Consider the following 25,174-nt stretch of genomic DNA (forward strand, 5'->3'; position numbering starts at 1 on the left):
CTACTTAAATTACAGTGACTTAGGACTTAATTATGCTATAGGATGGGATAAGAGCTTTAATCCCGAACATTAAACATTACATTAAATGGTTTCAAGCAACGACCTGCTTTGATCTCTGCTCATCCACGCAAGGATTATACAATCTCAATGCCCTGCATTCCTAATGTTTACCGAAAGCACTGGTAAGCTTCCCATTGAAATGGATCCCTTACATTTATAGAGAAATGTAACCTTCCCCCTTCCATACTACATTACAGCAGAGCTTACTTTTGAGGCAGGAGCCTAGAAACTCCAAATTGTGCACCAGACCCTTAATCATCTGGTGGCAGAAACCATAACGATGCTCCGGCCACCAGGATCCTCACTGACAGTTAAGAGGACCTTAAGCTATGAGTCCAGAGAGCAATTGTGAAGATCCACCACAGAAAAAGACAAAAACAAAACAAAAAAACCAACACACAACACAGAGTCAAATGGTCTATAAAATGGTTCAGGTAACCCCATTTCGCAGATAATTTTTGTTTTTCATCTATTTTTTCTCACTTGGGCAGAAGATGGAGGCAGTGAGTGGAGGGAGCAACAAGGCAGCCAGCCCATAGCTCGCTGAGGGGTGACTTGCAATGGATGAAAGAAGCAGCAGGAACACCCAGACATAACCTCAAAACATTTCCTTATTGCTTTTTTTTTTTTAAAAAAAACCTCTGAGAGGCTTGATAGAATGAATCAAAGAATGAAGCTCTGATGAAAGTGATATTCTACACATCAAATCTCTATCTGTGTGTGCCAGTGTAGTACATATGCATATCTGCATATATCTGCCCATGGAGCACACAAACTTACTCAGGGGAAACAGCCTGGATATTAAATTGGAACTCAAATGACATGGTTACACATAGATCATAGTTTCTAAACACAATGTTAGTAAAACAGAATTTATTTGTAAAACAGGACCTGTTATATAAAATGGCACACAATCGAGTTATACAAAAATACAAAATTTCTTTCTGATTACAGTTCTAGTTGCGAGAGAGAATTAGAAAGCATTCCTGGCGGTTTCCAAATAGTTGAGATTGCGAGCATTTGGAACAGGGAGCAGCAAGGGTCCATGATGTTGGGATGTCCGAGCGAGCAGAACCCAATTTCCAAATTCAAGCCTTCCATCAGGTCACTCTGGAGGGACACCTCCTAAAACAGCTAGCTCCTCGAATGTCTTCTGTTTTGATACCCATCTTCCAGATTTTTGCCAATCATAAATTTAGCTCCCAATGTTCCTTAATGTCCCAAATCTGTGTGGCTATGACACAGAAGGTATTCTGAATTTTCTTAGATGATTTGCTCTCTCACCTATTTGGATAATTTTTTGTTAGTTACATAATTATATTTATTCCTTTTTGCTGATATAAAATAGTACAATGATACAGTTTGTCAATGTTAGATGTTAACTTCTGGAGAATTATTGTTTCAAAATAGCGACTCTCACATGTTGGTTTCCCAGATCTTGCCAAGACATGAGCTCCTAACTGTGTGTTTTCTTTTTTTAATAAAATTTCTGATTCTTATTGCAAATATTCTGAAAAAATCAGAAATATTAAATGAGCTTTTAAAAAGAAACCAAGGCATTTTAGCAAATTTTAGCCTAGCTAAAGAATACAGATACTTAAAGAAAAAAATAAAATTTACCTTTTGCAGCAATTTAAAGGTCCAACCCTTTGAAAGGAAGCACATTAGCAAACAGTTGCTTATTAATCCCTACTGACATTAATTGTATGCATTTCCATAATACCGGTCCAATTCACTGTCTAATTCTGGTAGGAGACAATGCTTTCTTTCAAAAGATTCTCCTTCCATGGAATGATAAAATGCTGAGGCTTTTCTTTTTCTGTACAGAGCCTGTATTTAGTGCAATAAGTTTAAAAAATATGCTCTGAAATATTTACTTTACATTAACAAAAATAGCCTTTTTTAAAAAAATTGTAACAAAAAGGAGTTATCGCATAAACAGATCATGAATCATTCTTAGCAAATTACACTTTTTTTTTCTTAAAGCATTCACCATTACAATAAGCAGAACAATGGAATATTAGCCATTCATATCTGGTAAGCTTCAGGAATAGAAGAATCAAACAAACCAACCAACAAACAAAACCCCATAACCCAGCCCCAAACAAACAAACAAACAAACAAACAAACAAAAACGTTCAACACTTGAGGATCAGAACATTAACCAATTCTTCAGTTAAACATTGTAGATTTCTGGATGCTTCATGAATTGCCAAGGAGAGGAGCACCCTCCATTCCGTTTTCCAAGTTTATAGCATTTGTATAAAATGCCTATTTAGCCCTAAACCATTGGAATGGCCAATGCTTTGTGTTCAGTGTTTCTCTCCCTTCACTATCCCTCCCAGCATTACTTAATCTGCAAATCAATACACAGAAATTTGGAGGCTACATAAACTCATTGGGTGCTCCAGCTTCCTCTCAAATCAGGCACAAAATGTGTGAAAGATGCTATTATAGTAAAAAAAAGAAAGACAAATCATAAGAAAAAAATTTGCATAAGAAAGATCATCTATCCTTTTCTTTTTCACCTACTCTCCTATAGAAGCATTAGGGTAAACTACAAATACCTGAGGAGTTGGTTACTTTTTAATGTTGGCTGACAAATGCACGAGCGATTATGAAACTTCCCATAGTGGGTCCTCTTGTGTGTTTCTCAAAGTAAAATGACATGGCTTCTTTGATTGGGGAAAACTGGAGTAATTCCTTATTTCTCTGAAAGCATACACCTAGTCTGGTCCCACTAGGACTTATTCATCAGGAAAATAAGATCTTGATTTTATGCATGTGTCAGGGAAATCACCCCTGAATAAACTTTAGACAGAGAATTCGGTACAATAATTTTACCTAATTTAAATAACGAAAGTTAAAATCTCCTCTAAGTTATCAAAAATGTGAATCAGATATGAATCTTAACATTTCCATTAAGACAATTACAATTGAAAACATTAAATGACGGCAGTTGCCTTGTAAAAGCCACCCGTATGAAAGGAGTACATGTTCGACAAAAATAAGCATAAAAAAGGTATTAAATCCCTGTTCCTTTTCTCTGATTTTGGCTGATTATGTGTGTGTGTGTGTATACATATACTTACACACATACATATACATATACACACACACACCCACACACACACACACACACATACACATAGTTATGTGTATATATTGGTTTGGAATGTCAATGGGTTCCATAACGGTCGGCTAGGTTCAAGCGGAACTTGCTCCCGAGGCCTAGAAAACAAAGTCACACAGAGTATCATCTTAGACAATTACCGTTAGAAGGAGATCATGAACGATGTTACAAATGCATAGATGGTCACAAACAGCAACAAAGCAAAAGGAGCTGAGAATCCTTCTCCCCTGAGCCTATATTCCAGGGGCTGTGATGCGATTGCATGCTGGAAACCACACCACTGTTGGGGAAAATCTCGGAGCTCTGCAGCCTCTCTGGCCTACGCTGCTAGAGCGCCCGGGTTTTCTCTCTCTCTTTCCTCTGTAGATGCTTTCCTGCAGATGACCAGATGTCTCTTGCTTAAACCTCTATATCACATTTGGTAAATTTTCCTAAAATCATTTTCAAAGATTTAGAGAGAGAGACCTCACAAACCTTCCAAGCTTTCTTCACTAGCAGGATCTCTCAAAAAAAAAAAAAAAGTCCAAGAGGAAAACTGGGAGTACTTATATATCCAGTTCAATGATCCTCTGTCAAAAGGAAAATTTTAAACCTCATTTTTTTTCTGAACATTATTTTATAGGCTAAAAATAAACCCTAAATTAAAATATCCCATAAGGAGGGAGGTAGACTGTAAACTCAAACAGTAGCATTTCTACAAATATGACGAACTAGGTATGCCAGCATTCAAGAACTCTCATCTAAGGGAATAACAAATACAAAGAAGTATACTCAATTCTACCAGTCCCCAAACTTCAGGGGGGAATTTCTCAGCTAGTTCTTTAGGGACACATGCAAGATGGTGGTGGTAGTAGGGGGTCCACTCTTACCATGCAAACTGTGGAAAAGAGATAAGAATGAGAGGTACTGATGGGGTTAAAGACTTTAACGACCCTGTGAGCACCATCTCACACTTCTCTCCTGAGGAGTTTTTTTTGCCACTTAAACCATCATTCTTAGGGACCAAATACTATAATGTTCAAAGCACCAGAAGAACAATGCACGTAAAAGATGTATTTGGGGACTTGCCATTAATTGCAAGCAATGAACTGATGAACAACAACAAAATAAAAGCAAAACCTGAATGAAGATTTGAATGCATTGTTTGAGTTAAGTGTCATTAATTTAAAACTGAAAGCAATTATAGGGGGAAAAACATTTCTCAATTTTTGGCTTCTGGTAGAATGCCACATAACCTAGTATTATTAATTATGAATAAGGGGTTAGGTAAACTTGCATTCTGGTCTACCACAATCCTTCTATCTTTCCCTCAAGAATACGGAACTACATGCCAATCAATTACATGGTCAATCTAGCTAGTCCCAAACCTCCAAATATTTCTCCCTTTCTTTAAATGCTTATCACTGCACAATAATTGAATGGAAACTTCAACCACTGGGAAGACAGAGGAGGGGGGGAAGGATGGTTTACATTTTAAGATTTTCTACACCTTTTTTAAGTCTTAGGCTTGGAACCTTATTTCCTGAGTAATTAGGACAGCCAAGCAATGGTAAGAAAGAAGTCTTCCTCACTTTTCCATGCCACCATAGGGCTGGCACAATCTTCACTGCCCTCCCCCTCGGTCTGCTTCGTGAAGTAAGAGGGGTACAGAGAGAAGGGCTAGGGAGGCAAGGCACCTGACTGGCGGGATTGCTGGTTGGCGTCTCTTGCCCACTCAATCCAGTTCCGGCTAATGCACACTTTAAAGTAATAGCTATATAACCACTGGCTACATCCTTTTACTTATGATCAGAGTGATCTGTGCCGTGGGAATCTAAACATTGAAATTATGCTTCATAACCATCAAAGCTATTAAGAACATATCAAAATAGGTACTGGAAGGGATTCAGAGAAAAGTGTTTATATCTAAATATTCTGCTGAGACTTTTATTTAGGTTGAATATGTGATTATTTTCCATATATACATATATAGCTTCCTCCACTCCCCTTAAATGAACCCACTTCCTTTACTCTTACATATTTAAATGGGCTTGTTTTATATTACATAGTTCTTACATTGGAAAACTATGAATCAATCCATTTATTAAAGTATAAAGAAGAAAAGAGAGACTTTACCTCACATTTTTGGATACTATATGCAATTAGAAGGCAGATTATTTAAAATTAATTGTTTAAGGCAATTATATAATATTTGAAATAAACATGCTATTTAAGAACAACACATTTGTAAAATATGTAGTAATTAGACGAATATATGCTAGAGACATCTGTTGTTATGCAGCAGTGAGAACATCTATCAGCTTAGGAGTCTCCTTACAATGATTAACTTTAAGGTGCTTTCCCCCGCTCCCCCCCGAAATGATAGTAGAATGTCTGTATCACTGACCAGAGAGGTAACTTATCCTTCCCACAATTGAGCTGAGGTTGGAGAAGACCAGGTTGTCTTATTGAGTGGAAAATGTGGGTGTTGATGAAAAAAGACTTGTTTGCTACTGAAAAATAGCTTTAGAAACAAAGAAAGTACAATCCAGGCAACAGAAGAAAAAAGTCAGCCAAGGGGAAAAGAGAGAAACATAAACAAACCAATATTAAAAAATGGGGGAGTATGGATTTTAGCAAGTTGAAAGGAACTGCTCTTATCACCTTCCAAAATGACAAAACTCAAACCATCAGTTCGAGTGCACAACCAAATGTTCAGTCCAATGAAAACTAACCACTGACAGTTACAAAGGAAATTTAAAAAAACAAAACCAGAAACAGCAATTTCACCTTAGGGACAAGACTATGCCCTACCCTGCCACGACCACTCTTCATTGTGACAATGCTGTGTTTGTTCCTTTCAGCTTACTTGTACAGAAGGCAGTCTCAGGCGTGACAAGAATTCTGCCATCCAAGTGATGGGTAGACACACAAACAGAAAGAGCAGCATGTCCTGTGTGATACAGACAACAAACGCTTCTCCCGAGGAGGCGCAGTCGGTGAAGACAGAGAGAGAGAGGAAGTGAAAGTGAAACTCGGGGAGGGCGGCTACCTCCTCATCTCCACCTACCATCGGTTTCAGCTCTCTGGCATCAGCAGCGCCTCCCTTCCCAGCTTCCTTCATTGCTTTCCTACTGTTTTCCACAAACTCCTGCAAAATAGGGACCAAATGGCAAAATTCTTAGGTCCTTTCACATTCTAAAGAACATTCACATTTTTGACTCAATACTGGTCAATGGAGGCCCTAAAACCATAGCCATCAATAATAGTAGCAGACATAAGAGCTGCAAAGTGTGTGGGGATGAACTGCAGTCTGTTGATAGGTAATATATTTTTCCATCCATTCATTGTGTCAAGCTCACTTATGAGAGGTAATGTTAGTTCTAGCCCAAAGAGAAAATACCTAACTTAAAAAAAACCCCAGACTATTTCCCCATAGGGAGAATTTGTTTTATTTGTTGATTTACTTTTTCCATATCATGGTTAAATGGAATAGCAAAAACATTTTACTTCATAAGCCTCCTCTTTAAAATAAGCCTAGATGCTAAAAGAAAGCACTGATACTATAAGCACAGAATAATGTTTTTATCAAATCGTAAATAAGCTACTTTAAGAAAAGTCTACCTGGGCTTGGAATTACTCCATAAAGCAGGAAAACGGTGCAACCACCAGAGCCCGTGGTCAGAAGTACCTGAGACGGGATTGGCCCCCAAGAAAACGTTCCTCTCCTGTCAAAGCACTTTGTTAAATACCCTCCTCAATCTTACAGAGAAAACTAAAAGGAGAAAAACTGTCTTTTTTGCTCTGCTTTGATCAGTGGCTGAAAAACAAAAATAAACACTTCTCCTAAATGCTATAGTCACAAAAGAGATGCAATTATCATGGGCCAAATTCCACTTTGAAAATGTCCAAAATTTAGTTGATGATGTGCTCGGTAAAAGAGATAATCAGTACCAAATAGGTCAGTTAACTCATTGGATAATTTTGCAATTAAAAAAAAATCTAGTTTATTTATTAACACATTTATTTTAAATAAATAGATTTAATTTAAATCCATTCTCCTGGAAGATGGCTTTTATTTTCAATATCTAATATTGAGATAGTTTTCAATATTATCCACTCTTAAGATAGGAATATTTCACAGCTTAATAGCGAGGTGGTATTATTAAAAAAACATCTTTAAGCCCTGGCCAGATGGCTCAGTTGGTTGGGTGTTGTCCCATACACCAAAAGGGTTGCAGGTTTGATTCCCGGTCACGGCACATTCCTAGGATGTGGGTTCGATCCCAGTTGGGGTTATGGGGGGGTGGGCAACCAATTGATGTTTCTCTCTCACTTTTCCTCTCTCTAAATATCAATAAATATATTCTCAGGTAAATGAAAAAAAGAAAAAGCACCTTTAATTTTGTAGTATCTAGTATTTAAACCATTTAACATAATTTCTAAATTTAAAAAAAGGTTTCATTGAGGTTCTAATATAGGGAAGCTGCAGAGGTGACGTAACTATAAAGAATCTGAATGTACCTGTGTAAAGCTTCAGATCCTGAATAATATAAAGCAAGACAATCTACCAGTCATGGGTCTATTCATCTATATTCATTACAAAATGCCTTTCATTTGGCCTGGCATACTTAGGATAATGAGTTTTAATGGAGTAGACAGCAATAATACTTGGAAAAGTGGTGGATAGAGAAATACAGGGAGTTACTAACTACAACCTGGGAACTAAGACTTTTTGTCTTTGAGCCCCACCCCACAGGAAAGTGCACTTAGAACATGGTCCAATGTTTTAATTCTAATTCAAGGGCTAAAAGTCAGGTTTAAAAGTCAATTCAAATCTGTCTAATTGCAGAGAGCGGGGCAGCAGAATGGAATAGTGTGGACTCAGGCCTATTAATGGGTACTGCTCTAGCTAAGTGGATCTTAAATGGTCTCATCCACGCCAAGAGGGCCTTCTTCCCTGGCTCCCCCAAGACCAACCTCATGCACCAGTGTTACAGGTTTAATTTTATTAGTCTTTTCATCCCTAAAGCAGTAGAGGGCATTGGAAGTACTTACCATCAGTACTTTATCCATATAGAATTCTCTGCCAGGGCTCCCATCATTGTATTTTGTATCAATGGCAAAACACAAGAATAACACATCCACTACCATTTCATAAATGGACAGGAAGCAATGAGCGACTAGGAAAGCAAAGAGGCAGACGATGATCAGAGGCAGCACCCATACTGTGTAATCTTGCTGGTAGTTGAGCAGCATAATCCCAGCCAAGCCCGTGCTGCAGACTATCAGCACCTGAGGCAGAGAGAACAAAGACCATATGTAATACCCTGAGGTAGAAACCACTATTTCGTCATCGTTGGCAGATGTAAAATTCTCTTTACTACTTATATGTGACGGTCACATGAGTCCTTTCCATCTCAAGTTAGAAATTAGAAAGTATAACCCCCATATACACACAGAGGTATAGATGTATATCATATAATATAAATTTAAAGAACCATCCTTGTTGACATTAAAAATAATCAAGTTTTCCAAATGTTATGCTTGTTTTCTAAAGCTTCCCTTATTTGGCACCTGTGGCAATTCTTAAGATAAATGTATGCCTTTTTTAGGGGGAAAAATTATGCACATTCTTAGCACTCAGAAGAAGAAAATTACCGACATTTCAGGGTACTGCTACAGATTTTTTTTCTAAGCATTTTTACATTTATGAAATAGTATTGTATAAACAAATCATTAAAAGCTCTTCCTTAATATTTATAGTAGCATTATGAATGTTTCATAAATACTTATTCAGTTACATAATTTCATTTTATGGGTGATTTAAAATTTATTTAACAACAAAAAAATAACATTTATTTAACCATTCTCCTATAGTTGGACATGTATATTGTTTTCAGATATAAATAATGCTGCAACAAACATCACTAAGAGCCTTTTCATTATTTCATATTTTATTTCAAATAGAATATGGGGCAAATTTAATATTATTTGCCATGAAGTTTATATTTCGATTATCTGTGAGAAAAAGGGTGCTAAAAACATCCATGAGAATAAAGGAAATAACCAATTTGATTCTTGTCAAGAACCACCTACTCTGATGCCTCATTACCTCATACTCAACACTTTACATTTTTTTGGTGTGTTTTAGTACATTTTATTTCAGTTGTTCATCAACCCTATGAATGGTTTATGGAAAACATTATCATCTCATTTTATAGACTGGGAAACATGCTAGCCAACCCACCCAAGGTCAGCAGATACCACTCCAATAATGGTCTTATGATGCCAACTTCAGGGCTCTTTCCAGGTAACTCTGAAAATATGTGGATACTGATACAAAGCAGGAATAAGTTATTTTGAATCTCAGACACATGCTTGCCCTTTACTGGCCTAGCATTAAGCCTTAACAAAGGAAGAATCCTCCAGAACTACCACGGCCTTCCCTTGTCCAGTGCTGAGGACAGTCAGGCCGAGAATTCCTCTTTCACCTCTTCTTTACTATTTATCAACAACAAAGCATCTTTCATTCACCACGAACTTAACCAGGAGTTATAATGCACTGGATAACATACTGGTTAAGCTGTACAGAGATCCTTCTATCGGATAACTTTAGGGAGCAAATCTGGGTCTGTCCAAGATTTGGAAAACAACTCCCCAACAAACACACACACACACACACACTCCATTTTTGTGGCCAACTCTTATGACACTGCTCTGCTAGTAACTTTTCTGAGGTGATTTCCACAGAGAGCTAATCACATTCACTTTCCACTCTTTTGGTTTCAATTTTAGAATGAGTTCTTTCTTATACTCTTATTCAAATTTTTTATGTCCACCCTATAGAAAGACTGAGATTCTTTGTGGTCTCATTATGCCACTAAAAGTTAAACCACATTCGGACTGTTAAGTTAGTTATAGGTAGAAGATGGGGCCCAGACAAACTTAGATGTTGAGAGAAAAAGCTGTTGAGGTGGAAGGTGAATATTGTCACGTGAGAAAAACCTTCGAGAATTATTAATATTTAGGCAAAGAAGTCAAAGGATGTACTAATTATTCCCAAATATAATGGAAGGGTGTCACGCATTTATTCAAGCAGAGAATACAGGGGTTTCAAACTATTAGAGGCAACTAGAAATCACTTGTAGAGTTGGTACATCCCCAAGTCTGATAGGTTGGATCTAAGTGCAGCAAAATGCTTTTTAAAAGTGCCCCATATCCTGGCCAGGTGGCTCAGTTGGTTGGAGTGTCGTCCTGTACACCAAAAGGTTGCAGTTCAATTCCAGGTCAGGGCATATTATCTAAGATGCGGGTTTGATCTCTGATAGGGTGCATATGGGAGACAACCAATCGATGTTTCTCTCTCACATTGATGTTTCTCTCTCTCTCTCTCTCTCTCTCTCTAAAAATCAATGAAAACATATCCTCGGGTGAGGATTAAAAAAAAGTGCCCCAGGTAATTCTGACACAGTCCACAGCCTATAAGAAGTACTGGTCTATATCAGTGATGGTGTAGCACATATACCCAAGGGAGTGTTCAAGAGAATCACCTGGGACTGCTAGTTGTATTTGTCATGTATTTAAAGTTTCTTTTATACTTTGCTGTATAATGTGTATATTAGCAAAAGCTAGACATATAACTCTATTTTAAAGGGGTTTACATATGGTATAGTAATGATGACAGCTAACATTTATTGAGAACTTATAATGTGTCAAGCAATGTCTTAGGTACTGGTACTAACCAATTTAATCCACACAACCCTAAGGTTTTGGCTTTATTATTATTATTATCCCAAATTTATAAATGAGCAAACTGAGGCATAGAGTGGTTATGTACCACTAGTACATGACAGCTAGTAAGTAAAAGAGGCAGAGTTTAAATCCAGGCAGTCAAGCTCCAGATGCAGTACCCCTAACCACTACACCGACTGTTACTTAATACTTCAAAACATTTAAGGAAAAACATAGACAAGTTACACTTAACCACCCCGGGCCTCAGTTTCCCCACCTATAAAATGATAATCCCAATGGATCTTCCTTTACAAATCTGTTGTGAGGATAAATGAGCACAATACATATACAAAGTACTTAGAAAGGTGCCTAGCACATATTAAGGCGTTTGTACGTGCTTGCTATACTAGTATATTAAGTTACTTTTAATTTTCTTTTGGTAGGCCAGATGTTTTTTGAAATTAGAGCAAATATATATATATATTTATATGCAAAAATTTACTGTACATCTCCGGTAATATACTTGCTCTTACCTTGCCTAGGAATAACATGAAATCCCCCACTGTGTTGATGGCAGCCACTCGCAAAGCATTCTCCACGAGAATGACAAAGGCGTCCTTCGCAGAGGTGCAGAAGTTGGTGCTGTTGATAGCTGTGGCTGTGTATGCATTCTGGGCAGAAGCAAAAACAATATTCTCATCAATAAATATAATCCTACTTTGTTAAGATATAATTAAACATAGCTTGTAACAATATTTCACTATTAAACCCATGGCTCTGGTGAGGTATACGAGTAAGATTCTGAAGCACAAGAAAATATGAGATATTAAAAAAAAAAAGCCTGATATGGTAAAAAGAACTTTTCAGTCGATTTAGTTTTGGTCCTTTAAAAACACTGAAATTTATGAAAACACAGACTACCTTTCCCATGTCCATAAACTTCTCCCTTGTCTGAGTAAATCAAACAGAATTTAACCTTGCCTAGATGTCTCAGGTCTGTCACTGTGAATACCCATGATGCATTAGTACCATTTCAGTGATGCTTTGGAAGCTACACAAATTGTAAAGGCATCAGATTGTGGTGCTGTCTAATCTGGAACGCCTACCACCTCCTCCTTGGTGCTTTCTTTTCTGCTGTCACTTCTCACAGCTCTTGTAGCAATCGCTGTTTGCTGCCCACTATTCTATACCCCTCCAATCTGGGAGCGGGGCCTGCACTCTCATTTGAGGAAACAGCCCTTCCCCACTGTCTTAGCATCTGAGTGGAGCTGACACCACCTTCAGCAGTGGCGATGGGCAAGGATGGGTTCAGAAACTGGCATATAAACAAACCAGGGCCCCTGGAAGTAAATGACATCCCCTGGGGCTTCTGGGAGAAAGAAGTTTCCTTCTTCATCCATAGGTGATCCCTACAGAGCAGCTCTCTCCTTTTCCTGGATGAGGAGCTCTGAGGGTACGAATTGCCATGGATGTTTTGCCAACATAATGGGAAGAGCCTAGAGCTGCTGGAGGTCACAGTGTGAAACCGAGGGTGAGGCGAACACCACGGAAGTCAGAGCAGAGAGAAATCAGGTCCCTGCACTTGGTGACAATATTTGACATCATTAGGAACTAGCCAGATTTCTGGGCTTTTCAGTTGCAGAAGCTCATACATTGTTAAGGATCTCTACCCTCTCCTGCCACTCCCTCCCCCTTTCTCACTCTCTCTCTCTCTTTTTTAGGTCAGACTGAGCTGGCTTTCCGGCCCTTATAGCACTGAGTCCCAGATGACAGAGTTTTATTCAATTATACCTGCATCTGCTGCCCCGTGTCCTCTTTGACCTACTAGTCACAGACTGATTTCCTCCCTTCTTTTTTACATTTTAGAAGAGCATTGACATTTTCTGGGAAATGTGAATAAGTACTAGAACATCAAATATGTCTGAGCCTTAGGAAAGTATATGAATTTTGTGATGAAAATGTTTGGTCCTGAGGAATTGTTGGTTTAGTGCCAACTCAAGAAATCACTGGTGGGTCCCAAATGTTCAAGTGGCTGGGAGACGGCAGGAAGGGCTGACTACACCAAGCATGTCCAACTTGTGGCCCGTGGGCCGCATGCCTCGTTTATTTGGCCCGTGTTAGCCTTTGAATTTGACATGCTTGCTCTACACTGTGCTGTCTATAAAGGTTCAACACTGAGCTAGGGAAAGACAGTCTTTAATTTCTGAATGTTCCAACTGAATGCTTGTTAGTTAGTCGGAACCTGGTATGGAGATGAGGTTTGACTCATCAAAAATTTAATTTGCCATTATATGATTAGATTCACTGATTAAAAATGCAGAGCATTTGAGGGCCAAGGAAAGAGTACTGGACAGCGTAGAGGCTACTTAAGGTTCAGACACTTTTTTCAGAAATGGAGCAATAGGAAATTACCATGCTTTTTTTGAGAAACACAGTATGATTTTAACATATGAAATTCCATCACACAGATTGGGGTAATTTCTTCTCAGAATATATGACCATATTACGTTCGCAGGTCTTTTTGTCTCAAAAGCTAATATATACAGTATGTTAAAGAAATCATTCTGTTAAGTTTTTCTCAGCATTCATTTGCTGCTTACTCTCTTCTACTGTTATCTCACTGTTTTTCTTATCCGTTAAGAGATAGCAGGCACCAAAGAGTTAATTACCTAACTGCAGTGGCCCACATTTCTTCATTTTTACAAAGCTCCTTTTGAAACATTCTATCAAATACCTCCATGACATCAAAATAACCATACGTTTGATCTTGTGCAATAGTAACTCTGCTGAAAAACCATGGAGAACTGCCTTCGTCTGAACAATTCTCAAAAAAGCCAAACTAGCTCTCAGTTCTCACCAGTTCCCTATGTCCTCACTAAAAAGCACACCCACTTAGCAATTTATCCTAAAGCAGGGGTCCTCTAATGACTGCGTGTGGGCCAAATCTTGCCTGCTGCCTACTTTATAAATAACGTTTTATTGAAACATAGCCATGCTTATTTTTTTTTTTTGCTCTTTATTAGGGCTGTTTTCATGCCACAATGGCAGAACTGAGCCACTGTGAGAGACTATATGGTCCACAGCGCCAAAAATATTTACTCCAAGAGACCAACGAACCAGTTTTAGTTGTCCCTCGATATCTGCAGGGGTTCTGGTTCCAGGATAGCCAATGACACCAAATTCCGACCAGGCTCAAGTCCCTTAGTATTTGCATATAGCCTATGCACACATCCTCCTATATACTTTAAATCATCTCTAGATTACTTCTAATACCTAATACAATGTAAGTGCTATGTAAAGAGTTCTTTTACTGTATTGTTTAGGAACTAATGACAAGAAAAAAAAAAGTCTGTACATGTTCAGTACTTAATACAATGTAAGTGCTATGTAAAGAGTTGTTTTACTGTATTGTTTAGGAACTAATGACAAGGAAAAAAAAGTCTGTACATGTTCAGTACAGATGCAGCCACCACAGGACTAACCACATAGTACAGGTCAGCAACACCATAACACCCTTCCCCCCCATGTTTTCCATCCATGGCTGGTTAAATATGCAGATGTGAAACCTGTGGATACGGAACACACAGATATGTGAGGTCAACTGTATTCGATGGTTTTTCAGAGGAAAATCCCCTAGATCACATTAAATATATAGATTATGAGATGCTTCCTGAAGTATAAAAAGCATTATAATGTCTAGAATCAAGGTCACTGAACAATCCATTTAAATCCACTACTTACTGTCTTAAATCCCACCCCCTCAAGGACAGACAACTCTCTTAATTATGCGGTTCTCCCTGCTGCGGTTAGAGCACAACTTTCCTTGACAGGAGACAGAAGCAAGAGAGGAGCCACCACCTGAAGCTCTCTCCTGTCATCACCAGACCAGCTGCCTCCAGGAGCAGGCCCAACACCGACAGACAACTCTCTTAACTATGCGGTTCTCCCTGCTGCGGTTAGAGCACGACTTTCCTGGACAGGAGACAGAAGCAAGAGAGGAGCCACCACCTGCAAACTCTCTCCTGTTATCACCAGACCAGCTGCCTCCAGGAGCAGGCCCAACACCTCCAACGTAAACTATAAAAGCTTTCTTGTTGCCCTCCTTAGTGTTCAGGAGCGTCAGTTTACTTGAGAACTATTATTATTTCGCCTCTGCTGCTTCTTTCTTCTCTCCTGATGCTGCCCCACCCATCCCATCTACTTTTATTTAGAGCAGAAGCCCTTCTATTTGTAGACATGGAAGGAGGCAGCGATTTCCTTTCTTTACTTCTCAACTCCAGGGTTGGATGGGCTCATAGACATTTCCTGGCAATCTTCCTATAGATCTGTGCGTGCAACCTGAGGGGACATTTTATGAGCTTCCTCCCACTGCCAAGGCAGTTAGATGAGCTGCATGTGATCCACACAAGTCAAGATGATCTCTTCAGAAAGAAAAATGTGCTACCGACCACAGCAGGTCAATAACACTTCTCTCTGCTTCTGTACCTCCTAGTCTAAAAGGAGTCGTGCGAAGGCTCTCAAGAAACCCAGAGTCCTTTGCAGCTTCCCCTGACAGCCTTCTTGATCTGGGCTATCCCGCACAGAGGGGCATCACTGATTAACATTTTGCTCCTGCCCAACCTCTGCTCAGGCAGGACAGAGGCCTCAAACTAATTAACTCCCAGCGCAAGGTAAAAGCTGATCACCCTCCAGCCCTCTGCTCAGGCAGGACAGAGGCCTCAAACTAACTCCCAGCGCAAGGTAAAAGCTGATCACCCTCCAGGGATCTTTCTACAAGGATGCCTATTAGCCCACGTGGTCACTGGTAGCATTCCTGTGTGACAGGATACAGTGGAAGCAGTGACCATGTGGAAGGAATACGTTAGGACAGAGGTCACCATGCAGGTAACTCAGACCTGTGTGGCCATCTGTCCCAGAGCACAGCTTCCACAGTCTCACACCTTCTTTCTTTTCTTCACTTAATTCTCTAGAAATTCTCTTAAAGTTTAAAATCTTACATAATAACACGTGATAAGGGCAGGCTAGTCGGCAATGGTAGGAAAAGGTAAACAGGATGTGTGCACCTTTATGTGTGGGTCATTATAAATGAAATAAGGGAAAAGGCAATTAAAATGATCCCTTTCTTATTTAGAGTGAGGGATGAAAGGGGCACAAAGTCAAACTTAAACAATAGATTTCATTCAGTTGGGTTGTAAGTTTTTAGACTTTTTAGGGGTCACCAAAATTAAGCTGATGTTGCAAGTATTAATTAAAATAGATTGGCTTTAAAACCACTTGTCTTAGCTTACAGCATGATACATGAAAATGTGAGACGTTTACTTATTCTCTATAATAAACTATAATTTAGTGTTCTTTATATTGCACAAAACGTGTATATATTTATACAAGAGGCAGTGTAATATTAAGGGAAGAGCTGAGTGAACTTAGATTTGAAAACTTCCTTCACCTCTAGCTTATGTGATTATTTGTCATGAGATGCCCAGTCTCAATTTTGTCTTCTAAAAAACAGGGGAAAGGAGTTGTGGAAAGTGATAATATACATAAAGTGCTTAGTATAGTATCAGCTAGTGGTGCTCAAAAATATTCTGAACTTCCACGCATGCCATATAGAGAACAGCTTTATAATCTGAAGAGCTTATGAGCCAGAGAGCAGACGCTCTCCAGTGTGAAATGTACTACCTTCAAATGGTGCCAGATAAACCAAGGCCTGCGTAATCCAATGCCTAAGAGAAACAGATCCTGGGTGTAACAATCTCTCTACCTAAAGTGAATCCTACCTGTTACATTAGATATATAATCACCTTCATGTCCCATTAAGATAAGCACCTACAAAAACAAAGAGTGGCTGGCTCACAGTTCACGGTTTATTTGTAAAACTCACACCTCTGCTGCAAATACTAAATGGGTCATTTAAAATATCTAAAGCTCTTTTTTGAAGCCAACTGTATTTCCCCTGCGGTGTGGCAGTGGAGCATGGTTTAGGGATTAGGAATCTCCTATTGTGCTGCAAAATGACTCCGGCCTACTCTTCCTCCATATCAACACTCTTCTTTACTATGATCCCCTAAATTCTTTAAAGCAGAGGCAACAAACTGGTGGCCCATGGACAACTGACATTGTGTGTCCTAAAGACCTACTTGCTCTGGCCCACTCAGAATTCTGTTATTTTAAAGAATTAAAGAACCATGGCTAGAGAGGAGAAATTCTTAGGGAAAATCAAAGATAAAAGGATGCATATTAAGGCATAAGAAATAAATGTCTTTCCCAAGATAGGAATCCTAATATTTTATCCATGTATCACATGTATCACAATTAATAATGAGCCTTGGTAAGTACGTATGCTACTTTTAAAAATAAGAATATGATTGAAATAGAGATACTTGATCAAGGCACAATGTACACACCATGAGAAAACCAACACCTTTCAAGTAAGCTCAATCCTTTTATCTTGGAAGAAGAAAAGACAAACCTATCTTTGAAAGTGAATCTTAGAATGATTTTTAAAACATTTTACCTGATTTAAATAATTGAGGCACTTTTCAAGACACCAAAGGCAACAAATGCAAGATTTCAACATACATCGAGCACAGGCATTTTCCTGGAAAGGAGGAAAAGTTGAAATAATTGTTGAAAACTCAAAGAATTACACCATCATCAAGAATACTCCAAATGTTAGAAAAATAAGAAATTTTAAAAGCACAAACTATGCTTCCAAGCTTCCATACCCACCCCTCTTTCCACTTAAAATGTACTGACTGAATTATTTTTAATCAGTTCAAGATTTATTTAGTACCTATTGTATATAAGATATAGTGAGGTATAGAAGACCAGCAAGGAACTTACAATCTAGGAGGAGGAAAAAAAATGCTAAACACACAAAAAGATTAGAATCAAAATCTGACATAGGTACTAGTGCTATGAGAGTGGAGAACAGAGAGAGAGACATTTGTGCGATGGGAGGAATCAGGGGAGGTTTCTCGGAAGAGGTGTTATTTGAGCTAAGCCATGTTGATATGCATATTATTTCCACTATCGAGGAGAGGGAAGAGGTTCTAAGGAGGAAGGTGGTGAGTTAACACAGAGGAAGAGACACTTTTGGAAACCAGTGCTGAGATGGATTTTGCTTGAGCATATGGAGTGCAAGGGGGGTGGGGGCGAGGGAGGAAGGGCTGGGTTCCACTTTGTCAGGAATCTGAAGAAAACAATGGCAACTTTGGACATGACGTCATTGGGTGCAGGAGTGAGGTCTGGAATGTGCCCATGGAAGTCCAAAAACGTATTTTCCCCTTACCTTTCCTTTCAGCTGACTGTGAATGTACATAAGGATCATTCGTGGAATCTTGACTAATGTGATGATGAAAGATCCTTTGGCCACAGTACCAAGGTGATAACGGACAAGGCGATTCACTGATGCCAAAATAGGTGTAAATGGCAAATTCCTTTTATCCCTATTTTTAAAATGACCAAAAAGACAATTAAAACAGAGCCTAGGCCAGGAGGGAAACACAGGAAGGTTTGGAGTGAAAAACTGGTTCATTTTTCTTACTGTAGCTTTACGACAAAAATGTCAAAGTAATATAGTACAACTAATATAAATGCTACACGTGTACCATATAAAATTAATGTGTCATTTCTCTACAGTAGTGTCATGGGGTTCTTAAGCTCTAATATTTTAAGTTAAATACAACTGTGCCTTGAAAGCTCTTGGTAGTAAATACTTATGACATTAATTGTACAATCAGAAAATGGAACTTAAAAAGATGTTCAACCTGAACCTGGAACCTCATTACAACAGAAACGATAGGCCTACAACGGGTATTCAGCTCTGAAGTCAGGAAAGGGAGCCACACAATTGCTCTGATCCAAACAAATTAAAGAGGCTTGTTTTCCTTTGATGGACTTTCATATAAAGCCCAAGTACATAAGGCACTACCACAAGATTCATTCTTCTGTTAAATATAATTTCTGTTATATCAGGGCCTGCAGTTCTGATTCATTTTTTAGAAAGTTTTAGAAAAGTGCAAAGAATAAAATAGCAACCTCTTGTTTTCTTACTTCCCAGAAAGATCAACTATCACATTTTGTCATGTTCACTTCCAATCACTTCTTAAAGAAATGACATTCTGACAAGCTTCAGTTCCATTCCCTTCAGGCACAATTGCTTAGCTGATCTTAAGTTGTTGGACACGTATGAATTCTCACCTGGTAAAATAGTATGTCACCACCGCTCCCGCCACAGTCATCTGCTGACAGGCCAGAATGAATTCACTGATCCAAATCAGGCCCACCACATGGTACCACCACATGTACTGCAGAGGCCCCGAGACCCTGAATTCCACAAAGCCTTGGTCGTTCTTCACAGCGCTGCCTGGGAAAAGCAAGGAAGGGAAGAAGAATCACATAACGTCGAAACCACAAATATGGCTATTTAATTTAAGAGATTAATTTACTTTCCAAGAACAGGTACCTACACCCAAACCACAAACTTATAATCACAGTGCTATCTCATTAAGGGACAAAAATAATTATCAGTTGAAAAGTTGTGAAGCCAAATATTACCCAGTTAAGCATTTTGTTTTCCCCAAAGCCATGATATAGATATATAGCTTTTAAAATTTGTTCTGTTTGAATATATTTCTTACCACATTATCAGTTACTTAGTTTAAGCATGAATTTGCAAACAGCTCTTAAATTTTTTTCAGAGCTATTACTTGTCTAATAATGACAGACCTAAATTCTTAGCAAGGTTCAGAAATTCATATTCTATTCAATTGGTGAATGTGTGCTGAAAGGTCAGAGAAATTACATACAAGTGTACTAACCTTACACTGCTCCTCACAATGAATTCCATTTAGATGTAGCCTTTGATGTAAAGTATGGCTACAAGCAAATCTGAGAGTCTATGAACTGAATCATCGCTAGGAGCTTTAGCTAGGTTCTGATCATTTCCAAACTAGAAAATCCCAAGGAAGCAAGTTGAGCTTTAGCTCTAACTGAGTTTTAAGGCAATTCCACAGTGGCATTACATTCATTCTTTCATCTGAGAATGGATCCAAATGTCTGAGGGACTAGAGGAGTTTACTTCAAATCCATGACCATCTCAAAACCAGGATGCAATTACAGGCGTTACCTGGTTGACACCCACTTTGCTAGGATGATAAAGCTCATGATCAGAAAATGGGTTACTGAAGAATCACAGCCCCTGCTAGTTCCGGTGGCTATTAGAACTTAGTCAATCAATGTCTGAAGACTTATATCTCTTTGATGTTTTAAATATGTTAATGCGAATCAGATTCATCCCTAAGAGAAAGAAGCACATGTCTTCTTACCAGTAGTGCCAAGAAAAAGAAGTGTCATGATCCAGTACGCCCAAAACAGGACAAGGGCAAAGAAAGTCCAAAAGGGTTGGAAGACTAGCAGTGGCAAGTGAATGAAGACCTTGCCCGCCACGTGGAACAAGGCGATAGTGAGAGCAATGCGTTTGCGCATAAACAACATGATCAGGAACAAGATAACCTGTGTGGGGAGAATAGAGGGAAAGGGGTTAGTTACCATGTTAAACAGCAAAAACTGAAACTGGACAATGGTGGAAATTTTTACTGTAACACCTTCATTCTAAAACGTGGAAGTTCCATTCTCTGAATCCCAGGAATACTTTATCGGTCTGTATCTCTCTTGCAGCACTTACCATTTTCAACGGTATATTGAGAATGTCCTTTAAAGCTAAATAAAAGGACTTCTCAATTTCTTATTAAATCCTAGAATTTGTCTCACTTTTCCTTTTGCCACTCATTACCAATCAAAATGTGTGGTTTGTCAGGTAGGATGAAACACCTCCTTTATTTGAATATATCTGTGCTTGTCACTTTGAAAAATAGGGGAGCAGCCATGGCTGGTTTTGTTCAGTGGTTAGAGTGTCAGCCTGTGGACTGAAGGGTCGCAGGTTTGATTCCAGTCAAGGGTACTTTGGTTGAAGGCTCGATCCACAGTGCTTGTCGGGGTGTGTACAGGAGGCAACCAATCGAAGTGTCTCACTTTGATGTCTGTCTGTCTCTCCCCCTCCCTTCCATTCTCTCTAAAAAATCAATGAAAAAAATATCCTTGAGTGAGGATTAACAACAACAACAACAAAACAACAAAACAAAGAAAAATAGAGGAGCGGACCACATGCCATGAGCACAGGAGCACTGGGGGTATCTGGGCCTTGTCTCCCACTTAAGGCAAAAGCTCCTTAAGAACAGGGCCCATGCCAGATTCACACTTTGTTCACCAGCCTCTATCCTCCTGCCCTGGAATAGATAATTGAGCTTGAAGATGATTAATAAATATTTGTATAATAATAACAAACATATATTTTTCCACCAGTGGCTTTATTTTTTTGTTTCTAATGCTCAATATAAAGCTTGGGCCCAGCCAGGGTGGCTCAGCAGTTGAGCATCGACCCAGGAACCAAGAGGTCACCAGTTCGAATCCCAGTCAGGGCATATGCCTGGGTTGCGGGCTTGATCTCCAGTAGGGGGCATGCAGAAGATAGACAATCAATGATGTTTCTCTCTATCTCTCTCCCTTCCTCTCTTGCTAAAAATCAATTTAAAAATATGTTTTTTTTTAAAAAAGCTTAGGATTATACCTAGAAGTGGAGGGAAATGTCTTTTTTCTTTTTTTTCAGAGAGGAGAAGGAGATGAACCAAAGATATGCACATAGATGATTTAACCCCATGTTAATTAGCAATTTTACTGTACAGGTGCTAGGTAGCAGAGCTCACCTATATTTTTTGAAATAATGTTGTTAAAAGAAAAATTTACAAGGAAAAATGGGAAATAATTAGTAAACAAATAAATGAAATGACAAGGTGACATTTCTTATCATACTTTTTAAAAAAAATATTTTATTGATTTTTTACACAGAGGAAAGGAGAAGGATAGAGTTAGAAACATCGATGAGAGAGAAGCATCGATCAGCTGCCTCCTGCACACCTCCTACTGGGGATGTGCCCGCAACCAAGGTACATGCCCTTGACTGGACTTGAACCTGGGACCTTTCAGTCCACAGGCCGACGCTCTATCCACTGAGCCAAACCAGTTAGGGCTTATCATACTTTTTTATAGTAAAAAAGAAAGTCTTTTTTAAAAAGTAACTACATTACCTTGTGACAATAAGAAATATGTTCTGCCCTAACTGGTTTGGCTCAATGGATAGAGCGTCGGCCTGCGGACTCAAGGGTCCCAGGTTCGATTCCAGTCAAGGGCATGTAACTTGGTTGCGGGCACATACTCAGTAGGGAGTGTGCAGGAGGCAGCTGATCGATGTTTCTAACTCTCTATCCCTCTCCCTTCCTCTCTGTAAAAAAATCAATAAAATATATTTTAAAAAGAAAGAAATATGTTCTACTAGTAAATATTCTAGGTGAAAATCCTCTCAAAAAGCAGGCTATGCAGAGCAAAATATTGCATCAGTAGCACTCATCAATTAGGGAAGCCAGCTGTGGGACAGAGATTTTATCTAATGAAGATCAAGGTTAGGCATGCCATAGCTAGAGGTGAGTTTCTCCTCCGTTAATGATCTCCTGTAAATAAAAGCATAAACCTGAACGTATACTCACCGTGAACACTGTAGCTGAAATGGCATAGATGAGGAGGGCCCGAAGATTGTCTTCAGCTATCTGGAGCTGCTCAGGAATAATTGTTTCTTTGGGAGACTTTCTTTGTTTTGCATATAGCCACCATAGTACACCTGTGCCACCTGGAGACAAAAAAATAATTGTTTTTGCAATAATTAGCACCTGAAAATGTGTTGACAAATCCTCAATTTTCTGGATCCTTCCTACGTATCATCATGAGACTAGTGCAGCAGCAATCCACTTGGCTGGGAGGCGCATGGCTATAACTTTTTTGCCAGTGTAAGGGGAGCTCTAATTATTCCACTACCACCTTCCATAGACACTCATAGACACTCACTAATCTTTCAGTACATCAAATACACTTCCTTCAACTGTACTGATTACTGACTTTGAAGCTGAGATAGATAGATACCCCAAGAGGAGCTGGTTACAAAGAGAGCCTCAGCATCGGTTTAAGCTAGAGATCCTGGAGGGAGCAAGTAAGGGTCATAGAAATCAGCAACGAAGCAGAGAAAGACAAAGGTCTCTGCGTACACATCAGTCACCCTAGCACTGAATGCCGACAGTCATGCAGCGGATGAAATATTTGTACAATGAATAAATGAAGATCAAAAGAGTAGTTCCCACCAAAGGTGAAAACAAAGGCAGAAAATCTTTGATAGTGGTGGGTGCTAGGGATGGGAACTTTTATCTCTACTGCTGGTTCAAAGATTCAGAGAACTGGACTGAAGACAGAGGCAAACCCTTCATTTAATCCATTCAGCAAATATTTTGAGTGTCTAACAGCATCTCCTGTTTTAGGGGTTGGGGATAGAGCAGTAAACAAAGCCAAGTCCCTACCCTCACCCCTCATGAAGCTTCATACATAGCAATGGGGAAACATAAAAATAGGGGGGAACGTAAAAACAAAGCATATAAAGTCTAAGAACAAAGTCATCTAGTAAGAGGGACAGAAAGTGCTGGCATTGGGAAAGCACTGTAATTTTATATAAGATGGGTAAGCAAGGCCTCACCGGTGATGGATTTGAGCAAAAGAAAAACAGGAAGAGAAAAATCTATGAAACTAAGAAAAGAGTGTCCTAGGCAAGAGGTAAATTCTAAAAAGGAAGATATAGCATGTAAAAATTAAAAGTTTTATTTTCTTCTCTATATTTCTATTTTCTACCACGGAAGTAGTTAGATACCATGAGTAGTTATCACATTTATAAGTGGGAAGGGGAAATTAAAAAAAAAAAGACAATAAACACAGAAGGCCCAGAAAGTTTCATTACAAACAGTAAACAAAATAGAATGTCAATAGACAGAAAAATGATAATGAAATTTTAAACACACACACACACACACTCTTATTCTGCCAGAAACACTTTTCAAACAGAAAGAACTTCAACAACTTACAATGGCTGATTCAGGCCTTACAAAGTGCCAGATAAAAGAAAAGGATTCCTTTACTTGCTTGGCAGAGAACATTGCAAGAATCAAGTGAAAATTAAAGAGCCAGAAGCCAAACAGAGCCTCGATTGCTGTCTTTTCTCTTGGGTTCTTCCCCCCAAATTAAAAAAAAAAAAGTTAGCTCCTTTAAAAAATAATCTCCATTTGCCAATGACCTCACCTTTTTATTTGATTTATTGATCTCAGCATGACCTAACTTCAATGTCATCCACTTATCAGTTTAAATTAATGCAAAGCAGAAATTTTTTTTTAATACTCAAAGTAGTTCCAAACTGAGGCAGTGTCAGAAGCAAGCTTTAATTCTCAGTTCTAATTACTGAAAAACAAAGAAGTAAGCAGCTTACCAAGTGACCCCAGTATGACCAGAATTGTCACGATCCACACAAGTACTCTTGATATATACCTGATTATCACCATCAAAATCATGGATAGAACTGCAGGGAAGATAAATAGAAAACATGTAGAATATTATTTGGAAAACACTGGAAAATATAAAGATAAATTCTTTCAGTTGTTTTCTCCCATGGAAATAATTTGTTGCTATTGACAAGTTCATGATCCCAATTTAGGTAACAAAGGAAACAGGTTGCTTTTGCACTCTGACTTTGGTACTTGTGCCACTTGAAACCAAAGGCACCTAACGTGGGTGTATAAACACAGAAAAGGATACATGCAAATGCACATGGTGACTCGAAAACAGCATAGAACTGTTGTGGATTCACCACAGAAAGGCATCAGAACTCACATGCAAACACACATGCCAACACACAAAGTGCAGAGAATGACATGTTATGTTGGGTGACCAGAAAAATTCTCACACATAGAGAGAGAGAGCATTTAAATTAGGTGCTACACTTCCTTGAGTAATTTATGCATTTTAGGACCAATTTCTCTGATGGTTGGTCAATAAACTAGATGGTATTTTATCTTTTTTCTGGTTGTTTCTCCTCTGAAATTCTAAGAGATGGTCTGACCCTATGGGATAATATCCTGAAGCCTACTGAAGCCCAAATTCCTCTGGCCTCAAAGTTTGAGTTATTCAGTCAACCCTTCTACCCATCCTCAGCTAAATTCCAACATGCTAAAATATTGAGTGAAAAATCTCAAAAAAGAAAGTGGGGGGATTTAACCCATTTTATGGGGAAATTTGTTGTTGAAATCTTAATTTGTACACCTTTTAATTATCTAAAGGCCCACT

General features: G+C 38.8%; 1 protein-coding gene across 5 annotated transcripts in view; it reads right to left on the reverse strand.

Annotated features, from left to right (window-relative positions):
* The window catches only part of SLC44A1 (solute carrier family 44 (choline transporter), member 1), a 109,907-nt gene that overhangs the window by 34,790 nt on the left and 49,943 nt on the right, over positions 1-25,174 (reverse strand). For 2 of the 5 annotated variants that reach the window (XM_014534438.1, XM_014534439.1), the window contains exons 6-15: positions 24,321-24,410; positions 22,510-22,649; positions 20,236-20,422; positions 19,109-19,274; positions 18,198-18,354; positions 17,421-17,504; positions 11,440-11,577; positions 8,231-8,467; positions 6,243-6,323; positions 917-1,570 (exon numbers count right to left, since the gene is read on the reverse strand). In XM_014534438.1, coding sequence (XP_014389924.1) covers positions 1,538-1,570; positions 6,243-6,323; positions 8,231-8,467; positions 11,440-11,577; positions 17,421-17,504; positions 18,198-18,354; positions 19,109-19,274; positions 20,236-20,422; positions 22,510-22,649; positions 24,321-24,410 — 1,313 coding nt within the window. In that variant the 3' untranslated portion in view covers positions 917-1,537. Of the gene's footprint in view, positions 1-916; positions 1,571-1,680; positions 3,292-6,242; positions 6,324-8,230; positions 8,468-11,439; positions 11,578-17,420; positions 17,505-18,197; positions 18,355-19,108; positions 19,275-20,235; positions 20,423-22,509; positions 22,650-24,320; positions 24,411-25,174 lie in introns of those variants that run through there. The other 3 variants (XM_014534440.1, XM_014534441.1, XM_014534442.1) reach the window with 3 other exon arrangements.

The sequence above is a fragment of the Myotis brandtii genome, unplaced genomic scaffold (genome assembly GCF_000412655.1).
Source record: "Myotis brandtii unplaced genomic scaffold, ASM41265v1 scaffold13, whole genome shotgun sequence".
Lineage (NCBI taxonomy): Eukaryota > Metazoa > Chordata > Mammalia > Chiroptera > Vespertilionidae > Myotis > Myotis brandtii.